At 40.1% G+C, this 22,870-nt stretch overlaps 1 protein-coding gene across 1 annotated transcript; it reads right to left on the minus strand.

Moving 5' to 3' along the window:
* Positions 1-3,641: 3,641 nt before the first annotated feature.
* On the minus strand, positions 3,642-8,675 carry LOC107574024 (NACHT, LRR and PYD domains-containing protein 3-like). The gene is made up of 8 exons (XM_016260496.1): positions 8,605-8,675; positions 8,380-8,516; positions 7,302-7,402; positions 6,966-7,195; positions 6,821-6,860; positions 4,930-6,712; positions 4,464-4,811; positions 3,642-3,994 (listed from the first exon to the last, which is right to left on the minus strand). The coding sequence occupies exons 2-8, from the start codon at positions 8,466-8,468 to the stop codon at positions 3,826-3,828; spliced, it is 2,760 nt and encodes a 919-aa protein (XP_016115982.1). The 5' UTR covers positions 8,469-8,516; positions 8,605-8,675; the 3' UTR covers positions 3,642-3,825.
* Between the last annotated feature and the right edge of the window lie 14,195 nt (positions 8,676-22,870).

Consider the following 22,870-nt stretch of genomic DNA (forward strand, 5'->3'; position numbering starts at 1 on the left):
CCACAATGTTAAAAAAATATAAGGAGAAATGTCTTAAATTATTGCTAAATTATTTCATGTTTAATGCATGTTTAATGTTATTTCCTTTTTTTTCTAGATATAAAATAGCCTAAGTTTACGAGCTGCTTAATTAATAAAATGTAATTAAATAAAAAAATTATTTAAAACCATTTTAAAATAAATAATATTCATAAATCATATAATCCTAAATACAAATAGGAATAAGTTACGGGTAGAGTTAGGTTTAGGGGCAGGGTTAGGTCTATGTTTTTGGGTAGTAGCCTAATGTTGATCCAGGATCAGCAAAATATGTTGAGGAACATGTCTTGGCAAAATCACGTTCACCTATGCTTTTCTTTACTACTATCGCTGTGCATGCAAATATGTCTTCGTTTGTCACAGGACTATTTGGATACGCAAAAGGCAGCAGTCAAATTCATTCAGTTTAGTTTCACCTGTTCCAAAAGCAAAAGAGAAACTAGGCTACTATCCAGCTAACAGGGAGCATTCTCAGACTTTGGCTCAACGTTAAGAACAGACATTCTTCCAGTAATTTTAATAGAATGTTTGTTCAAATATATGTGGTCTTTAATAATGATTATACATTTATACATTGTTCATGGAATGTTTTCTGTGAAATGATTTAGTTGGATGTTCATGTAACATTTTTTTATTTAACTACTTGTTTCTGAATGTTCAGCGAACACAATGTCCCTGTTTGCAAAATCATAGAGGAATGTTTCCAAAATGTTACATAACCAAGAAAAGAAAAAAAAATCTAAAACATTTAGAAAACTTAATGTTTTGAACGTTTTGAAACATGCAGAAATAATTTTTTTCATAACTCAACATGAACATTAGCACAACATTCTTAGAGCATATTTTTGTTGGATGGGAAGGACTGTTGAAATGTCAGTTGGAAACACTAAATGAGAACATCTATGTGAGCACCAAATGTCAGAATTCAAAGTAAGAAACGTTGTGGAGTGGAAATTTCCCTGAATGCTGCTTTAAAGGTACTAGCAGGCTCATCAAACACCTCAATGGTTGCAAACATTCATTTCATGGCAACACATGTAAATTGTATTTTTTGTGGTTCATCTTTTTTTAATTGTATTTTTCCCCCTCTGAAACATGACTGATTTTGCAGTGGACTCCTTTTAGAAATGATGTTAAATCCATACACACATTGCTTTCATTACTGGGACAGTTACACTCTCTGTGCTCTAGAGTCTAGGGGGCAGCATTTAACTTCCTTTACAATAATTACAGCTACCAGCAGAGGACTTTATTCATATATACATGTACAGTGAATTGCTCATCTGGGAATCTCTCTAGAGCTCACGGTACATTACAACGCCTGGAATTATGGAAACGGGCATATTCTGAATTGCTACAGTGCTGCAAGACAAAACAACACCTGGTGGTGGTTTTAATTACAACTGCAATGAGTTGTTTTGTCTGAATGGCATTTCAGGTTACATTGTTGTCATTATGTGCATTCATCATTGTTTTAGATATTGATCCAAGTGTGCTACAGGTGGTAACTAAATACATATTTTAAAAACAGAAAGTATGTTAAAAGCACATTTTAGTTCATATTCATGGTGTCCCACAATAGCACAGATGAGTACACTTAGATTTTGCAAGATTATCTTAAGAAGTACTAAAGAATAATTTTTTAGTATATTAAGTACAAAATTAGTGCGTGAAAATAGAGCACTTTAAGTATGGAAGTGCACTTTTTTTTCTCCTGGGCAGCAAAATTCCCAAAAATAAGTTATTTAAAACTGTTTGTCATCATACCAGAAAGGAGCCCAGGAGTGTGATCATGTAAGCACACGCTCACATACACCATACTGTAGATCCAGGAATGTAAGGAAGCTGAGGGTGTTTGCATACTGAAAAAAGACAGTTCACACAGTTACACAATATATCTTACCATACTCTGAAACTGATGTGTACAGAATGTAGTATCAACATAATGCATTTCTACATCCTGAACCTGAACCGTTTTAATAAAAAAGCATACATTAAATAAACAAATACATTTGAATCTACATGAAATGTTTATTTATTTATTGGCATGTCAGTAGTTGCCTTTTTCCCATGGTTGTTTACATCTTCTGTGGTAAATAAAAACCTACACCTACATTAACACCTATAGAGTAACAGCTATTGCCATTATGAGACATGAATGCTTGTAATGCAAATGATCTAATACAGTGTAAAATTTAAAATAAATAATTATGATAATGGAAATGTGATTTAACATTTAGGTTTCAAATAAGCAGGCGGTATTTATTCTAGGGAACATAAAAGAAAATACTTTGCAGAAATGTTGGGAGCCAAAAATCATTGAACTCCATTAACTTCCACTGTATGGAAAAAAAGGAAATCTTATCTTCTTTGCTCCCCAGAAGAAAGTAAGTCATATACTGTAGGTTTGGGATAGCAGATTTTAAAAAATCAGTCCAGTACATAGAAACTGCATCAGATCCAATGACTAAACCTTTATTTTTGATTAAATGAAACCAGTTACATGGAGATATACAAAACTAAAGACATTTTAACTCAAATGTAACACAAGAATGCCATAGTACTGTTGTTTAGTGTTTATAAAGCGCACAATAATGATGATGAATTTATGTTTCAACACTTGCTGATCTTCTAGGTGGTTATCCTAGCTGGTTGCTTTCAATAGGTCTGCCAGGTGTATACTGTATGTCTGATCACACTCGCCTAATTTGAGGCATCATTCATGTCTGGAGCACAAACCGTAACTGTAAAGGTATAGTTATACAGTTTTGGGGGTAATGCATTACAAGTAGCGCAAGTTTCAAGTAACTAACAATGTAACGCATTACTTTTTAATTTACAAGAAAATATCTGAGTTACTTTTTCTATTAAGTAACGCAAGTTACTTTTTTCCCCAATTTATTTATTGACAGCTCTCCTGTCCCTATATTGAGTGAATTCAGAAGTACTGTAGTTACTGTACTGTCCTGTTACTGTAGTTCAAAAATAAATATGAGCATTAATTCATCTTTCACAAAAAAAAAACACAGATTCAGTATTCCTCAAAATGAATAAAAATAATGCAACTCAGAATATGACGCAAATCTGCAATAATTAAATGTTAAACATCACAAATATCCTTTATGTATTTAATCCCATTCTATTAACCAATGTCTTTGCTTCTGACCTTCGATGATCCAGTTCAACCATACTAATAAGCAAAAATTACACCAGAAAAACATGTGTCTTTTTTTATTGCTGAAGTGTGTTGAAATTTCTTCTTTTGCATTCTACTGTACAGACGTAAATTTACTTTCCACTCAGCCTGAGGCTTATTCATTTCACTTTTGGTGTTAAAAGGCTTTTATATTAGCCAAAAATATAACTTTTTTATTTTAAAAACAAACAAGTAAGCCCTGTCCATATTTAAAAAGTAACTCAAAAGTAACGTAATGCATTACATTGCATAAAAAGTAACGTAATTAGTTACTTTTTTATGGAGTAACGCAATATTGTAATGCATTACTTTTAAAAGTAACTTTCCCCAACACTGTAGAATCACACCATTGCACATTTATTGAAGCACATTTTAAACATGAATGGATAGTCTCTTGTTCGACAGCCATTCTCATTTTTACCTTTACATTAGTCTCCACCTACGGTGCTTGTGTATCAAAGTCGCCTAAAGGAAGTATACTTGAACACAACAGTGAACTATTCACTGAATGGCTAAGAAGAATCAAAGTCCTCACTACATGTTTCATGGGATCCAGTGATGTTCATTCCAGCCTTCCACTTGAACCAATACTAGATAAAAGCTACATACCTCAGTGAGGGCAGCTTATCCTTCAGTAGACACACTTTCTTTTCCATGATGTTTCCAAGGTCATTATACTGCAGGTCCAGTTCTCTCAGACTGGCTTTCAAAGACGACAGCAACTTCAAAACTCCTTCTTTAATCTGACAGCCTGAGAGTCTGTTAAGGCAAAATCAGATTTTTGATTAGATCAACTGGCCAAGGAATGACATTTGCCTGTTTGCCTATTTCAGGGACCAAGCAGCATAGCTGGTTGGTTTTTGTACATCATATATTTACCCATTTAGCAAATTACTTTGCATTCAAGCTATACATTTTAATGCATTAATGGTCACGTGACATGCAGATAAACAAATAAAATATTTCATCTTTGTGGTTGATTTATTTTGATTGATAACAAGTGTCTTTGTTAATTCTTTTTTGCAGATACAAGTCAATTAGTACCAACAACATGAAAACATCAAACAAATATTACATTTGATATTTTTTAAATAAAAAGTCACACTATAAAATCAACATTACGTGCTTCAAACACCTTAGCATCTTTTCAAAGTTACCATAGATGTCTTTACAACATCTATTTAACGCACCTGTCTGGACCCTGATGTTTGCAGTTAGTTTTACTTACTTCAGAACTTCAAGATGACACTTAGCACTCCGCAGCCCAGCCGAGAGGATTTTTACTCCTTCGTCTTCTAGATGATTGTCACTGAGGTCCAGGATTTTCAGATTCACATTTGATCCTGAAAGCACACCCTTGATGAACTCCATGTCCTGACTATGGAGGTCATTGTGGCTGAGGTTCAGCATTTGAATCTGGCATTTGGGATCACAGAAGGCCCTAGAAAGTTCCTTCAGTGCAGACCGTCCCAGGCTATTGTGGCTCAGATCAAGATGAGTCAGGTGAGAGTTTGGTGAGGTCAGGAAAGGCACCAGGATATCACAGTGTTTCTCTGTAAAGCCGCCTCCTTCGAGCCTGTATATATTGCATTTAAACTCTGTTATGATTTTGCATTTAAACTCCATTACAATAAACTTTGGAAATATTTTATGATACATTATGAAGATGTGTGCAGATATTTCATAATACTTACATAGCCTTTCTGAAGCATTTGATGGCTGGAGAGAATCTCTGAAATCCTTCTAAAGTGATGTTGAATTTCCTGAGGACAAACTCATCATGGTCTGTATCTGACATCACAAACCGGAAAGCCAGAAGCGTGCACTGGAACAGTGTGAGGGGTTTTTTGGTTCGAGAGCGCTCGAGATCTGGCATCTGCAAAAAAGACCTGTCCTTGAGCTCCACGATGCAACGAACAAGACTAAAACATCTCTCAGGGGACAGATCTTTCCTCCTCAAAGACTTAATGTACTTGGTCACTTTTTTGTGATCTTCTAAACTACTGTCTTCCAATCGAGGCAGGAATCCTTCGAGTATACGTCTGCTGGAATCACAAGAAATTCCGAAGAGGAAACAGTTAAAAAGATCCAAGTGTTCATTTTTGCTTAGCACAGTCACATCAATCACGCTTTTGAGAAAATCAGACAAATTAGACTTTTGCCCCCTTTTCGCTTGAATTAATACCAGGGAGTCTTGGTTTCCTGATAGAAATTCATGAAAAACAAACAAGGCTGCAAAGAATTCCTGGACACTGAGATGGACAAAGCTGAAAAATTTAGTTCTGTTATATCCAAATTTGCACTCAGAGACACAGGTAATGATGCCAGGATATCGAAGAGCTTCATCAGGAGTGATATAATATTTCCTCAAGTCTTCTTTTCTGAAGATGGCATTCTGTTCCTTCAGCTTCCAGTATGCCAACGCTGCCAGTTTCTTAATCAGTTCTTTGTACTGTATGAGAGCATTTTCTGGTGACACATTTTTCCCTTGATATTTGTTGTGGCTTAACCCAGTCTGAATGAGCAGATAGTGGATATACATTTCTGTCTGATTTGAGGGCATGTCCCTGTCTTTATTTGGACTTTTAATGAAGGTTTTCAGAACAACCGATGAAATCCAACAAAATAGAGGTATGTGGCACAATATCCATAGGCTCTTATGAGACTTTAGGTGACGGATGACTTTTTGGGTTAGATCTGGATCCTCAAACTGCCTCGTGAAGTACTCCTCCTTTTGTTCATCTGTGAATCCTCTGATCTGCGTGACATATCCCTGTCTGAAGATCTCAGATGGAAGCTGTTCAGCTGCCACAGGCCGGCTGGTGATCCACAGGTGTGCGGATGGAAGCAGTTTTCCTCTTAGAAGGTTTGCTAGGAGGACTTCCAGTGTGGCTTTTTTAGTAACATCTGACAAAATGTTGGTTTGAAAGCGCAGTTCATTTTTATATTCATCCAAACCATCTAAGATGAACAGAACTTTTCTATCACAGATCCAGTCAGAGATTGATCTTGCCTCTTTGAACTCTGAGTAAAAGGCACAAAGCAGGTCAAAAAGACTCTGGTTTTCTCCCTCACGCAAGTTCAGCTCTCGGAATGGGAGCAGAAAAACAAGCTCTAGATCCTGATTGGCTTTTCCACTTGCCCAGTCATGGACAAACTTCTGCACAGTGACTGTTTTCCCGATTCCAGCAATTCCTTTTGTTAAAACGATCTTCATGGTTCTATTTTCATCCAAGGGCGGTTTAAGAATTTCATTGTAGTTTATGACTGTCTGCCCTGATGTGCTTAAATCATTCGTCGTCTCAATCTGCCAGATCTCGTGTTCTTTATTGATGGGGTCTGACTCGTCATTGATGATGAACAGTTGAGTGTAGATCTTATTAAGAGAGACTGACTGTTGTAAGCTTCCCTCCAAAATCCTCTCAGAGTCCTTCATCATTCTTGATTTCATCTTATTCTTTACACTCTGAAGAGTTTCTAAATATTAGGACAAATTTGGAAAGTCATGTTATTAACAGGAGCATCCACTGATGAATGAATAGTTTTATGCAGCAAGAGTTCTGGCATGTATTTTCTGGCTCTTACCCTTTTTGTTTATTGAGGTACAGTGAGACACCTGTGAGACCTGATAGAAAACAAATACATCGATATAACAGTATATAATATACACTTAAATGAGCAACCCAGCAAAATGTACAATATTACAGTATTTTAGTGATCAGACACTCACCACATGTAGGTTCACTGTAACATCACCAGCTATTTTGGATCCTAGTATGTTTGGAGCAACTAATGTTCCACCGTTCTTCTGGTCAATTCTGAAGTCCTGAAGATACTGGTCTGAATTTTGAATTGATGGTCGTCTGAGTGATGTAGAACTATTATTATTATTATGTTGTGGAATGTTGTCATGCCGTTGAAGTGCCACGTTTCCAAATTGTGCTTGAACGCTGTTACCATCTGTTTAAAAAATAAATACATAACCAAAGAGCTCAAATGTTACAGTAAAGCTTATTGAAGATTGAGCATTTTCTAATAACAAAGTATATTAGAAATATATTCCTACTTTCGATACGTCTCCTTTTGAAGCACTTGTCCACTTTTAATACTTTTTTCTTTTCAGATTTATTCTCCTTCAGAGGGTCTCCCAACTTCCCGGTTGTTCCGCTTTGTTAGGATAAACAGTTCATGATACATTTTAATGTTTTAGATTTTTTTTTATGTTTACATTTGAAAGCAAAAATATACACTACCATTCAAAAGGTTGGAATCTTTAAAAGATTTTAATGTTTTTCAAAGAGTTTTTTCCGCTCACCAAGGCTGCATTTGATCAAAATACAGATTTTTATTAATTGTTTTAATGGAAACTGTCATACATTTTTTTTCTAGATTCTTTAATGCATAGAAAGTTAGAAAAAAGAACAGTATTTACTAAATAGATATATTTTGTAACATTATAAAAGTCTTTACAGTCACATTTGATCAACTGAATGTGTCCTTGCTGAATAAAAGTATTAATTACCCCAAATCGTAGTTCAAAACAAAAATATTAAACGGCAAAAAAAATTTATCCAACAGCTTAACAATAAGAAATGCTATATATAAGCATATTAGAATGTTTTGTAACATGTTCTTTGACCAAACACAACATATTGGGCCTTTCTAAAAGAGGGGCATCTTGGAGACCGGAACTAAACAGCGTTACAAACGAACAAAGAAAACAGGTGCTGCAACAATGTACAATATGTGAAAAATCATGTAGGGCTATCTTTTGAACATTCAACAATTGAAAAACTAGAATTAAAAAAAAAAAGTGCATAATATGGCATCTTAGCTGAAAATGAATAAAATATCTTTGAAAGTAAGTAAATAAATAAGAAAGAAAGAAAGGAGGAAGGAAGGCAGCTACTTACACATTTTACAAGTTTCGAAAACTTAGTTTCTCCTATCGCTAATTATTAGCCTACCATCGGATGCCATAACTACACAATCACTGTTATCTTATACGTTTGAAAAACTTTAAAAGTTTTATAATGGTCATATAATGACATCACCAGCCTAACTGCACATTTGTACCTAACAATTATACATCACTGCTCTTTTCCTTAACAGTCTGGAACCGGAAACATGTATATATGTAGTACCTGTACTGGCGTTTGATCGGTTTCTTCTGTAATACAGTGCTCATCTTCTCAGTCATATCTTTCATGTTGATTGTGTTCACGCGCTCCATCACGAAACATTCGTTCCGTTTGTTTCTGTGGCTTTAACGGTACCTAAACTGTGAAAACAAAAGCGCGTTAACAGTCGCTATCACACATTGAGCTGGAGGTCGAAAAAATGTTTGTCTGTGACTGCGGTCAATCCACCTGCACTTCGTACGTGACCTGAGCTACACGACTTGAAAGAGAGGTTGACACGCTTGATTGGTGGAGTCAAGTGTCCATCTACATTTCTAACCAATTGACACTCAAAAAACCTCATCACCCTGTGCACACTTCAGGGGCACGTTCAAGCTCAAACCGGTGCGCAACGTTTTGCTATACGGTTTCCGGGTTGAACAACATGTTTCCTAGAAACGGTGTGCAATGGGTTTTGAGATACGTTTTCTGCTGGTGCGTTCAAGTCCTCCTGGGACGTTCGTACTTACCAGTTGACAAGTCATAATTAGGACATCAGGTGCATTCAAGTCAGTTTAGTCGGCACAAGATGGCGATGTACCTTCTTTTAATAAATTACAAGAAAATACAACAGAGTCTGTTAACTCTGCTTATAGAAAATGAAGAGCAAAGAATTCGCATCAGGTGTGTTTTGCGTTTTTAATATTTTTAAAAAGTAATTTATGAAGCCACTTTAATCTGTATCACATAAAAACTTGTTATTAATTGTTATATTACAATCCTGCCACATTCAAAAAGCTTATTTTTTGTAAATAAAAAGCCCGACAATGTCACTGCTTAATACCTATAAGTATTGTGATTTATGTTTTACTTTGGCAATCTTTATAGGACAACTAAACTATCAATTTAAACAAAACTTTACCGTCAACTACAGACGTTGCATCCATCGATTCCGCCATGTTTCTCATTGACACGCCCCCAACTCGGAAACTCGGGGCTTAAAGTAAAATTTTGAGTTTCCCAATCATAATAAGGACTTTGTGGTGGCGTTCATGTGCGTTCAACTCGTAAATACGATCTATTCGACATGACTTGAATGCACCATGAGATATATTCAGCTGCAGACCCACAGCACCAGCAGTTTCAGAACCACCACAGAACTGGACGTGAGGGGCGGAGTTATTGACAACAAGAGAGCACGGTGAGTAGTCTGTAATGTTTTTGCTATCTCATGTTTAATAATTATCGTATATTGTATGGGTTTGTTTCCCCTTGGCTAGGGGTAGGCGATATGGCAAAAATATCAAAAATTTTTTGAAATATCACGATTTTATCACGATTCTTTGACATGTTGGTTTTTCTCTTTTGCAAGCTGTTTGAGCATTACAGCCAAACTAATTTCCCTATTATAAAGACAAAGCCTTTCAAGGTAACAAAATATAAAAAAGAATGGCGGATATTTAGGCCAAAGTGGGTGAAGATAAAAATCTTTGTCATTATTTTATCTTTGTTATTAAAAAATGAGAACAAAGATGCACATTACAAATACACATAATATACAAATAAAATAAACTGTGTTTTATTTTCAAGTAGGCTACATTCAGCATTTTAGCAGGAGCCTTCAAAAAATTTCACGAACAAATATAAAAATAAAACACTATATACATTGATTCCTATTAAAGCAACTGTATTAAAGTTTTTCAGTCAAGAGTATTGAGTGATTTTTCACTTTGTGTTTGGTGTTTTATTAACATTAAAGGAATAATTCACCCAAAAATTTAAATAGGCTAGTGTTTTATTTTTATACCTTCATTTACTCACTCGAAAGTTGTTTTAAACCTAAATGAGTTTCCTTATTCTGCTAAACATAAACACTATTTTGAAGAAGGTGGAAAACCAAACATTTGCTGGTCCACAGTGACATCCATAGTATTTTTTTTTCCTACTATCAAAGTCAATGTGGACCAGCAACTGTTTGGTTACCCAGATTCTTTAAAATATCTTCTTTTGTGTTCAGCACAAGAAAGAAATTAATATAGGTTTGGGACAACATGTGAGTGAATAAATAATGACAGAAATTAAATTTTAGGGTGAACTATCCCTTTAATTACAGTTGGCAGCATGTAGCCTACTGTCCCTTTAAGACCTGCACACATCTAATATACAGGCCAAACGGCAACCTCCCGCTCTCTCTCGTGAAACCAACACAGAAGTGACTAAAAATGCAATTCATCGACTGGCCGCTAGAGGCTGGCTCCAAAAGGGAGTCAGTCCCATAGACTCGCCATGTTAAAATGCCCAACTTTACAGCAGAAAAACATGTTTACAGCCTGGTACAAAAAGTGGTTTTGGTCTATATAGCTAATTTTGCTAATTTTACAACTGTGAGGGTGGTGAATATTTTTATAACTCATCCGTTTAAATTATATTAAGCCTTAAAGTTCTGCATAATTAAGGGCGTGGCCACTTGAGTGACAGGTGGATTGCCTCGAGCTAGGTGGGCGTGGTTTCAGCAACCAGCTCCCACCTCTTTGCCCATTTTCGATTATCCGGGAGTGACGCACGGTGACACACTGCCAAGATGGCGACGGCCGGCTCCGCCCACTTTGAGCTTCAAAAACGCTCTTCAGAAATCTATGGTTGACATCACGGATACTACGTCCATGTTTTTATACAGTCTATGATACAGGCACGCATCCGTTTCTCTCAGTTTTTTACTTTCATTTTAGACATAACCAACTGAGTCTATACGGTACATCAACATTGTGTGTTTTGACAGTATTAGCACAGAACATAACTTAGTTCAGTAATCAGGCACTGTTTGACGGGCTTTTTCGTTTTCGTGAGCGTGCTTCGGGTGTAGGCCGCTCAGAAAAAGCGCTGGTCAGAACAGCACACGAATGACATTTTTAACCAGTGAGGCTTTAAAGCAGATGCAAAAATTTACTTTTGTGATTGTGAATAAGTGCAGTGTCATTTGATAAACTTCAGTTTAATTATTGTGTACATTTTGATTGTTACTTTTAAAATTATGCTGCCGTTTGTTTGTTTGTGTGTGTGTGTGTGTGTTTTATTGAAACATTTTAGTTTTCATGTTGAAAAATGTATGATGCACGGTGTTCTTGACTTTTATTTATTTTGAATCTTGTGATTAAAGTATATTTCATATAAAATGCCAGAAATTTCAAACATTATTTTTAATATCACAAACAGGAAATAACTGGCATAATACAATGAAACGAATAACTGTATGCAACTAAATTACACAAGATTAATGTTTTTAAAATGCTTAATATATCATTATAAAATGCATACACACATAAAGTATGACGTATCGTGTGTAATAAAAGCAAATTACCCCTTAAAAACCGTAAGGTGGCTTTACTCTGTTAAGAACGTAAGCTCCGCCCCTCACTTCCGGTTCTGTGGCTGCCGTTCTGAAACTGCTGTTCTAAAACTGCTGGTGCTGCGGGTCTGCAGCTGGATACTATTGTGGCCCAATCAGCCAAGTACTTTTTAACATTTTTTTTATTAATGCTCAAAAATCAAGAATCGTACACATAGAATAATACAACCATTATCATAAAAAAGATAAACAATAATAACAAAAAAGAAAGAAAAAGAACAGGGAAAAAAAGAAAAAGGGGGTTGTTAATACATTACAAACTGAAAGAATAAAAATTGAGATTTACATGTCATTAAAGATAGGAAAAGAGTTACAGATAGATAAAGTTTTTAAGGCTTTTTGGTTCTTAGACAACTGGATTAATGAAAGGTATTGCTCAAAATCTTTTATAAAAACAAAGAAGAGAGGTCTAGAGTTTGAATATTTGCATTTGTGGATGTGAAATTTTGCAAGAAGCAAAATCAGATTCACTACATAAAACTGTTTCCTTTTAGATTGTTCATACTCAATAAAACCCAATACTACGTCCTTCCAAAACAGAATACATTCATTATAAATGTTACTCCTAATGAAACTTAAAACATCTTGCCAAAATTTCTTTGTAAATGGACAGTTCCAAAAGAGATGAACAACAGTTTCAACAGAGTCATCACAAAAAGAGCAACTGGAGGAAATATCACTTTTGAATTTTTTCATGTAATGCTTTGCAGGATATAACTTATGAAGTATTTAGTAGGAAATCTCCTTTACTTTGTTAGTTAGTAAATAAGTATGAGGAAGCATCCACACTTTTTATCAGCCAAGTACTTTTTTTTATTTTTTATTAATGCTCAAAAATCAAGAATAGTACACATAGAATAATACAAACATTAACATAAAAAAGATTATCAGCCAAGCATATGAATAATGCAGTGCTAATTGACATAGCATTTATTACAATATAGAAACTTATTATGTGATAAAAAAGTGTTTGTAGTATATAAACAAATCATTATTATTGGTTATTGTCCAGCAGTTACAGATTTCTAAGCCAATTAAAAGCTAGAAATGAGAGAAAAATTTAAGTTGCCTATACCAGTCAAAAGTTTTTGAACAGTAAGATTGTTAATATTTTTTTTAATGAAGTCTCTTCTGCTCACCAAGCCTGCATTTATTTGATCTAAAGTACAGCAAAACAGTACAATTTTTAAATATTTTTTACCAGGCTATTTAAAATAACTGTTTTCTATTTGAATATATTTTAAAATGCAATTTATTGTGATTTCAAAGCTAAACTTTTAGCATAATTACTCCAGTCACACGATCCTTCAGAAATCATTCTGATATTCTGATTTGCAGCTCAAAAAATCATTTATTATTATGTTGAAAACAGCGGAGTAGATTTTTTTCAGGTTTCTTTGATGAATAGAAAGTTCAGAAGAACATAATTTATCTGAAATGGAAATCTTTTGTAACATTATAAAACTCTTTATCATCACTTTTGTCAATTTAAAGCATCCTTGCTAAATAAAAGTATTAATTTCTATAATTGCTTTTCCAAACAATATACTGACTCTAAGCTTTTGAATGGTATAATGTATAATGTTGCAAAACCTTTTTATTTCACGTAAATACTGATCTTTGGATGCTTCTATTCATCAAAGAATCCTGAAAAAAATGTACTCAACTGTTTTAAATATTGATAATAATGATAATTAAAAAAGGTTTCTTGAGCAGCAAATCAGCATATTAGAATGATTTCTGAAGGATGTGACACTGAAGACTGGAGTAATGATGCTGAAAATTCAGCTTTGATCACAGCAATCAATTACATTTTAAAATATATTCAAATAGAAAGCAGTTATTTTAAATAGTAAAAGTATTTCATAACATTACTGCTTTTGCTGTACTTTGGATGAAATAAATGCAGACTTGGTGAGCAGAAGAGACTTCTTTATAAAACATTAAAAATCTTACTGTTCAAAAACGGTTGACTGGTAGGTTATATAGATTGTTATCATATACAGATCATATACAGAAATGTTATATTGTACATTTCTATCCCCCTCACTTCTGAAAAGATGGCTACGCCCCTGTGTATATGTACATGCATTAATCATGTTGGTACATCTATAAATAACTAAATGTAGGCTAATGAAATGGGCCTAATTATACTAATTTATCTCAACCACAATGTTTAACATTGTTTGTTCTCTATTTTATCTAAATCAGTTGACATAAACTGGAGTGTCTTCAACAAAGAACACAAGGAGCAGTCTCAGATGCCATAGTACGTTGGAGATGGCACGAGCGGAGTCCTGTGATTCATCAGACCAGGCAAACATCTTCCATTGCTCCATGATCCAGGCCTGACACTCATGTGCCCATTGTAGACACTTTTGGTGGTGGACAGGGGTCATCATGGGCACTCTAAGCAGTCTGTGGCTCCGCAGCCCCATACGCAAACTGTGATGCACTTTGTGTTCTGTCAACTTTCTATCATGGCATCAGGACCTGCACCAGGCAGCTGCGGGACAGCTTCTTCTCTCGGGCTATCTGACTGCTGAACTACAACTGATAATGTACAATACAATCAATCAGACCCGTGTCATATGCTGTGTGTACTGTGAATATTTCTGTGCTACAGCCCTACCATCAATCTCTTTGTGTAATGTGTCTTGTTATATATCCCTAAAATCAGAGGAAATGATAGATGAATGACACTGATGTACAAGCACCAAACACTGATTGTAAGCCTAAACTTCACAAAAACTGTAAACTGGTTCTTCAAATCTGATTGGTTAATCACAGTGTTGTTCCAGGGTCAACAAATATGTTGATCCAGGAACATGTCGGTTCTGCATATCATACATGTTGTATACACTTTGTTTCTGCCGTCAGCACTTTGTATGTTGTTTCTCAGCATATTGCGTTAAGTATGTAAACTTAATTATATAAATGTACATTGCAATGTCCCCACACACCCCTAAACTTTTCACACAGCATTTACTTTTAAATGTTGTTTTGTTGTTGTTGCTGTTCACATACACTATCATATAAACAGCCACTCAAATAACTTTATTATTTTTATTCATTTATTTTTTAAATAAATTGTTCTTGCTATCATCTGATGATTTTAATGAGGTGCTGGGCAAAATATGGGATGGAGACTATGTACTGTTTGTATTAAATTCAATTTCAACCATTTTATTGGCATAATTGTTTTTTACTAACCTTTACACTTTTTTTTAAATGGTCAAAGAAACTACAGAAACATGCACAAATATAATGCATAAAAATAAATAAAAACAATGATAGAGGAAAAAGCAAAGTTTCATAGAATGATAAACCTCATGTCAGCCTTTAAATCATTGAGTAAGACGTGCATGCACAGTAAAGTGAGTTACAGCGCATGCGTTTTAAGACATACGTGATGTCAAAATACCTGACATCACCGCACTACAGTCTGCAGCGAGGACACTCTTCAATCAGCAGCAACATGTATATAAACCATGCGGTATTAAAGAGACAGCTCGCACAATGGGTCCAAGTAAAGTCGTTTACAAATGTGTCCACTGCAGCTTGGTATACGCAACAATTGAACTGTAACATCAAGCATGTTTTGCAGCTTTAAACACGTATTTATACCGATTTCACCAGGCTCCGAAAATTCTTCAAAAAGAATAAAGAATGGCCTTCTCAGCTGCCATAGTTGCAACTCTTGTGTCATCAGAACAGAGTGTTCAACTCATCACCGTTTCCATTTAAAAAACATTTTGCAACGTTTTGTTGGGGCTGAACACAGCCCTGGTTCTCATTCACTAGATGGAGACTCTTGCCCTGTCCATTTGAGTGTGGCTTTAGTGTGCGCTAAGGGCACTGCCCTTTTTTAAGACCTGGGACAATGTTGTACACTTGACATACTTCCTGTCGTGTGGGATCAATTTTCCGCCACAAGTATTGCGGTCACAGATAAAAACAAACAAACAAACAAACAAAACAAAAAAAATTCAAAAAAGCAGGAAATCTAAATTTAAAACCGCAAGTAAAAATATATTGCACACAAAGTATTGCGGTCACGGATAAAAAAAACAAAACAAACAAAACAAACAAATAAAAAAAGCAGGAAATCAAAATTTTAAACCGCAAGTATATCACCCTGTAGCCCAAGACTGAGCAGGGCTGAGCCTGGTCAGTACCTGGATGGGAGACCTCCTAGGAAAACTAGATTGCTGCTGGAAGAGGTGTTAGTGAGGCCAGCAGGGGGTGATCACCCTGTGGTCTGTGTGGGTCCTAATGCGCCAGTATAGTGACGGGGACACTATACAGTCAACAAGCACCGTCCTTCGGATGAGACGTTAAACCGAGGTCCTGACTCTCTGTGGTCATTAAAAATCCCAGGATGTCTTTCGAAAGAGTAGAGGTGTGACCTCGGCATCCTGGCCTCTGATCATCAGGGCCTCCTAACAATCCCCATATCTACTGATTGGCTTCATCACTCTGTCTCCTCTCCACCAATAAGCTGGTGTGTGGTGGGAGTTCTGGCACTCTATGGCTGCCGTCGCATCATCCATGTGGATGCTGCACACTGGTGGTGGATGAGGAGATACCCCCTAACAATGTAAAGAGCTTTGAGTGCCTAGAAAAGCGCTATATAAATGTAATGAATTAATTATTAAAATAAGTAAAAATATATTGCACACATTTTTAAATGAATTGTGTCAAAGAGAGTCATTTTTCCAGCTAAAGTCCAAGTTCATTGAAGATTCAGTGATGTCAACATGCGGTTCAGCTCTCATACAATACTGTCTGTGCAATCAGTCAAGCGTCCTCTTGTTTCCATGTTCTGCACTTGATTTACCAAGCGTTTCGGTTAGAGTTTTATGTAAATCAGGGTTGGTTTAAGCGTCATCATTGGTCCACTAGTTCTAAATTGAAAACTCCTCCTAGCCAATCTTTTGAAGAGGGGAGTTGACGTCACTCCAATGCACCTCATTAGCTGTTGATGCTCAGTTCCCTTTCAGTCAGTCACTCTCGACATCACGTCGGTGACCGACGAATTGGGATATAGCTTCTATAGACCGATCTACTTCGAGTGTAACTAAACGAGCCAATACACATTGGCATGCAATTATTGCATCCAGCTGCAGCTGATCACAACGTGAGCTTAAAGAGGCAGCAGGTGCAATGAATACCAGGCTTTCGTTTCGGAGCCGAGCGACAACATCGTTCTGCTCCATTCAAGTGTCTTCAAGTGAACTACGAGTTCAACGCGCTCTTGGAAGCTTTTGGTGTTGGCAGTACGACGCTTCAGCAGTGGTCGTTCCTGTGTCGAGCGGGTTGCACACTACCCCCTGTTTGTGCTGCAAGCGGCCATCTCCCCTGTGCGCCTCAGCACATAAAAGTGCATTTCCCTAAAAGAGCAATTTCTCTAAAAGAGTACACGGGTGTGTCTTTGTAAAGACGACAGATCGTCTTTTTAAAGATGCCGTTTCAGGATGCGGTCGTTACCTGGCGCCGAGTGATGGTCACGATCGCTGCCTCATGTGTCTTGAGCATGAAGCACGCTGAGGTGGCGTTCGTGGATGAGTCATGTTCCCATTGCGGGAAGATGACCATCTCGGAGCTGCGGGCCAGGCTCCGTTTCCTCCAGGGAGATGGAGCTCCGTTGCCTCTGCCGCGATCTCGTCCTGACGGCTGCCGGGCAGGGGCTACTTCCGGCAATAGCACGGGTGGTTTGAGGGTTACAGTGGTGGCAAACCCCTCAGGGAACCAACCCTTGGGGGCCCACCACTGGAACGCGCTGGGCCCTCTTCAAAGAGCGTACCAACGGTATCCTTTGGTGCTCCTCCCGACGACCGGATGTCAATCACTGCATCGGAGGGAGAGCTCTCTGGAGAGCAAGATTCGGTTTCGCAGCCACCCTCCGGGGCGGTGGCAAGACCTGAATTGGATCCGGAGATGGCGGCTATGCTTTCCCGGGCCGCCGAGAGGGTAGGGCTCGAGTGGAAATCTCCACCGCGTCCTGAGCCCTTGAGGCTGGATGATTGGTTTCTCGGGGTGGCTTGCGCTGGTTCTCAGCGCCCCGCCTCCGTGCCTTTCTTCCCGGAGGTGCATGAGGAGCTCATCAGGTCATGGACGGCACCTTTTACTGCCGGAAACCGACCTGCTGGTTCCTCCTCACTCACCAACCTCGACGGTGGTGCAGCTAGGGGGTATACAAGGGTCCCCCCGGTGGAGCAGTCAGTTGCGATGCAATTGTGTCCTAATACAGCCTCAACCCGGCAGGGCGAACCGTCCCCCCCTACCGGGTCTGTAGGCACTCGTCTGGCCTGTCCGGCGATGCTTATACTGCCTGTGGAGAAGCTGCCGCCACCTTACACGCTATGGCGTTACTGCAGGTTCATCAGGCCAAGGCACTGAGAGACCTGCACGAGGGTGGTCATGATCCGGAAGTTCTGAAAGAGCTCCGAACCGCTACTGACCTCGCGCTCCGAGTGACGAAGGTCACCGCGAGTTCTCTGGGTTGTACGATGTCCACACTTGTGGTCCAGGAGCGCCATCTCTGACTGTGTCTGGTTGATATGAGGGACGCCGACAAAGTTTGCTTCCTTAATGCCCCTGTGTCCTAGACCGGCCTGTTCGGCGACGCGGTCGAGAGCTTGGCCCAGCAGCTCTCGGCTGCACAGAAGCAGACTGAGGGTCACACCCTGCCCGGTGGGCAGCTGCTGCCTCCACCCGTCCGCTGGCCGCAGCGCCTCAGCCTGCTCGTCGCCGAGGGTGGCCCCCTGCGTCCACCCCTGCTACCACGCCGCATCCGCAGCAGCCTCCAGCAAGCGGCGCCATGGAGCTGGGCGTAGGCAGGCCGCCCCACACGTCCAGGCCCCCGTCAAACCTGGCGGTGAGCGAAAGAGCAAGAGGCCCCGGGACGGGTGACCCAGCCCTTACTTCATTTTTTACAGCCCTTACTTCATTTTACCCGAGAAAGGTGGTGGGTTACGGCCAACCTTGGACCTGCGTGTCATGAACTGGGCCCTTCACTGGTTACTGTTCAAGATGTTGACGCAGAAACGAATCTTCGGGTGCATCTGTCCCCGACATTGGTTTGCAGCGGTCGACCTGAAGGACACGTACTTTCATGTGTCGATCCTTCCGCGACACAGACCATTTCTGCGGTTCGCATTCGAGGGACATGGATACCAGTACAATGTCCTGCCCTTCGGGCTGTCCCTGTCTCCCCGTATCTTCACGAAAGTCATGGAGGGGGCTCTTGTTCCCCTCAGAGAGCAGGGTGTACGCATCCTCAACTCAATATCTCGACGATTGGCTTATACTAGCACAGTCTCAGGTACAGTTGTGTGAGCACAGGGATCTGCAGGGATCGCAACTCGCCCGCCACCTCCTCCTTTGGAGTCGGAAGGTTCTGAGGTCACTTCGTGCCATTCACATTCCGGGTCTGCTCGACCGTACGGCCGACGAGCTGTCACGAGTTACGCTCCTGGGAGAATGGAGACTCCATCCCCAGATGGTCCAGCTGATTTGGAGACGTTTCGGAGCAGCTCAGGTAGACCTGTTTGCCTCTCCAGGAACCTCTCACTGCCAGTTGTTCTACTCCCTGACCGAGGAAACTCTCGGCTTGCACACAGCTGGCCGCAGGGCCTGCGCAAGTATGCGTTTCGACCAGTGAGCCTTCTCGCACAGATGCTGTGCAAGGTCAGGGAGGACGAAGAGCAGGTCCTGCTTGTGGCGCCGTATTGGCCCACTCGGACCTGGTTCCCTGAACTAATGCTGGCAGATTCCTCTGAGGAAGGATTTACTGAGTCAGAGACGGGGCACCCGGTGGCACCCGCGTCTAGACCTCTGGGAACTTCATGTCTGGTCTCTGGACGGGACTCGGAGGTTCTAGGTGACCTACCCCAAGAGATAGTTGACACCATCACTTAGGCGAGAGCACGGTCTATGAGACACGCTTACGCCTTGAAGTGGAACCTGTTCGTCGAGTGGTGTTTTTCTCACGAGAAGACCCTCGGAGATGCCCGATCAGGGTCGTGCTTTTCTTTTTGCAGCATGGGCTGGAGCAAAGGCTGTCTCCCTCTACCCTTAAAGTTTATGTCGCTGCGATTGCTGCTGACCATGACCCAGTGGAAGGGAAGTCAGTAGGTAAGCATGACCTGGTCATCAGGTTCCTTAGGGGGGCAAGAAGGTTAAATCATCCCCGGGCCCCCTCCATACCCTCTTGGGACCTGTCTCTAGTGCTTAAAACACTACAGCAGGGCCCATTTGAGCCTTAGCAGTCAGTCGAGCTAAAGTTTCTTTCAATGAAAACTCTGCTCCTGCTTGCACTTGCCTCGGTCAAATGGTGCATTTTCGGTCGACGGTTCGGGCCTAGAGTTTGGGTCCGGCTGACTCCCAGGTAATCCTGAGGCCCTGGACCGGCTATACGCCCAAGGTTCCCACTACTCTCTTCAGGGATCAGGTGCTACGTAGACCGGACACAAAGCTTTAGGAACTCAGACCAGCTCTTTGTCTGTCACGGAGGCCGGCAGAAGGGGAATGCCATCTCTAAGCAGAGGATGGCCCACTGGATAGTGAATGCCTTCACCCTGGCTTATCAGGCACAGGGTGTGCCCTGTCCGTTCAGGTTGCGAGCTCACTCTACTAGGAGTGTTGCATCCTCCTGGGCGCTGGCTTGTGGCACCTCGCTGACAGATATTTGTAGAGCTGCGGGCTGGGAGCGACCCCCAACACGTTCGCTAGATTTTATAGCCTTCGTGTGGAGCCAGTAGCCTCCTGTGTTCTCACCTCAAATGGGTAGAGGTGCTGAGAGGCCCCGGCTTAGTGTCGGCTTGCTAAAACCGCTCCAGAGAGTCCATATAGTAGACCCTGTTGAGCTCCTCTGTCCCCTATCGAAGCGATATCCCAATTCGTCGGTCACTGACGTGACGTCTCCGTTCCCTCCTTCAGGGAACGAGGGTTACATACGTAACCGAGATGTTCTGTTCACTTGTACAGGTGAAAATGGATAACCGTCAGCTGGGGTAACATCTTTCCATACAGAACACTGTTATATGTGTCTGCCTGTCACTGCTGTACGCCTATCTGGCAATCTGTTAACGTTAAATGAGTCGCCCTTATAAGGCACCAGGCCCAGACGGTGTAAAACCAGCCTGTCTGAAAACCTGTCCCATCTTCACACAGATCTTCAACAGATTACTGGAGCTGTGCGAAGTCCCCTCATGCTTCAAACACTCCACCATCATCCCCGTCCCAAAGAAACCTAAAATTACTGGACTTAATGACTACAGGCATATGGCTCTAACGTATGTGGCCATGAAATCATTTGAAAGACTGGTTTTGGCTTATCTGAAGGACATAATTGGACCCTTACCAGAGTGAGCAAAAGGGCTGGCAAAATCACTCTGGACCCCTCACATCCAGCACACTCCCTCTTTGAACTGTTGCCATCTGGTCGACGCTACAGAGCACTGAGCACCAGAATGGCCAGACACAGGAACAGTTTCTTCCCTGAGGCAATTCATCTCATAAACACGTAACAATAATCTTGGAACACACAACACTAGTATACATTATTTATTTAACACACATAGTTATTTACATGTCAAATTTGCACATATCATACCTGTACATACATAATTGTCTATATTATATATTGTGTTTTTGCTTTTTTGTACATTGTCTATTTTGTATATTTTTATATTATTCTTTTTATTATCTGTGTCCTGTCTTGTCACTGTCATTATGTTGCACTGTGGCGCTTCTGTCACTAAAACAAATTCGTAGTATGTGTAAACATACCTGGCAATAAAGCTCATTCTGATTCTGATTCTGATTCTTCTGACTTATACATTTTAAAGATTCTTGAGACCGCAATTGTAACTGCTATTAGGTTTAAAAATTTAAATATTTTCAATTGTAAATGTTATGAAGGATTGATAATAGAATGGATTTAACACAATAAACCCCTACAATTTAATTGTATCATTATTATATCAAATAGGACACTTATTGTCTTCTCAATCAAAATCTGTTTGTCCACAGAGAAGGATTCAATCGTTCATAAGCAATAAGATGGATAAAAATGTTTTTAAAGTGTCATAAAACCCTGTTTCAGCACCAGTCTTTCATGCCTTAGATCTGAAAAAGAAATGGGCATGTAAAACTGTGGAAAAGTGGGAGTGTAGAGGGTGGGAAGAGGGGAGGCAACAGCCAATAAAACACAGACCTACAACACATTCATTATACAGACAAATGAATAATAAGAAAAAAATAAAGGCAGTTACTTTTTGTTTACTCTTTTTGAATTTTCGGTCTATATCATTGTTTGCTGTGTATCACAATAATCCGTCGTGTCATTGCGTTCATGATCAGACGTACTGCTGTATCAGCGCCCTTATTTGCGTGCATTTCATTTGAAGTAGACATGTGCGAATACACGGTGCTGGTTCATGTTTGGAGCACGAGAGAATATGAAATATGTTCACCAGGGACGTGGGAAGTAGGGGTGCTGAGGGGGCTGCAGCACCCCCTGTTTTCACATGGTTGCAAATGCAACGCCAAGTTTGTTCATTTAAATTTATTCCGTTTTAGCGGAGTCCGGAGCTTAGAGGCTGGAGGCGGAGTCAAGGGATACTCCGGCCACTGCGACGCTGGAGGATGGCAGTCCCGCGGAGCTCACACCGTATAGATGGTGGGCTGAGGGCGAGCAGAGTGGCTGCCAGATGACAGCGGAGGAGGAGGCAGGAGTGGGTGGGAGGGCGGGCATTTGTGAGCCTCCGGGATTTCAGGGCTGAACTCTGGAACGGGAGCCCTCTCTAGGCTTAACTCAGGAACGAGAACCCTCTCTGAGCTTAACTCTTGAACGGGAGCCCTCTCTGGGCTTAACTCTGGAACGTTATAGCCGGCTCTCGCACCTGGTCTGACGATCTCAGCAGCTCCAGCTCCGCGGCGATCCTCAGCACTGTTGCTCCATGTGGCGATGGCTCGTCGGTCGCGGCGGGCTCTGGCTATCTGTCAGTGGTGGGCTCTGGCATGCACTCCACATAGTGGGGAGATGGTGGGCTGGGCACTGGGTCCGGGCTGGTACTGGCGATATCCCCCTCGGGACAGACA

Source organism: Sinocyclocheilus grahami, unplaced genomic scaffold (assembly GCF_001515645.1).
Source record: "Sinocyclocheilus grahami isolate Dianchi unplaced genomic scaffold, SAMN03320097.WGS_v1.1 scaffold2096.1, whole genome shotgun sequence".
Classification (NCBI taxonomy): domain Eukaryota; kingdom Metazoa; phylum Chordata; class Actinopteri; order Cypriniformes; family Cyprinidae; genus Sinocyclocheilus; species Sinocyclocheilus grahami.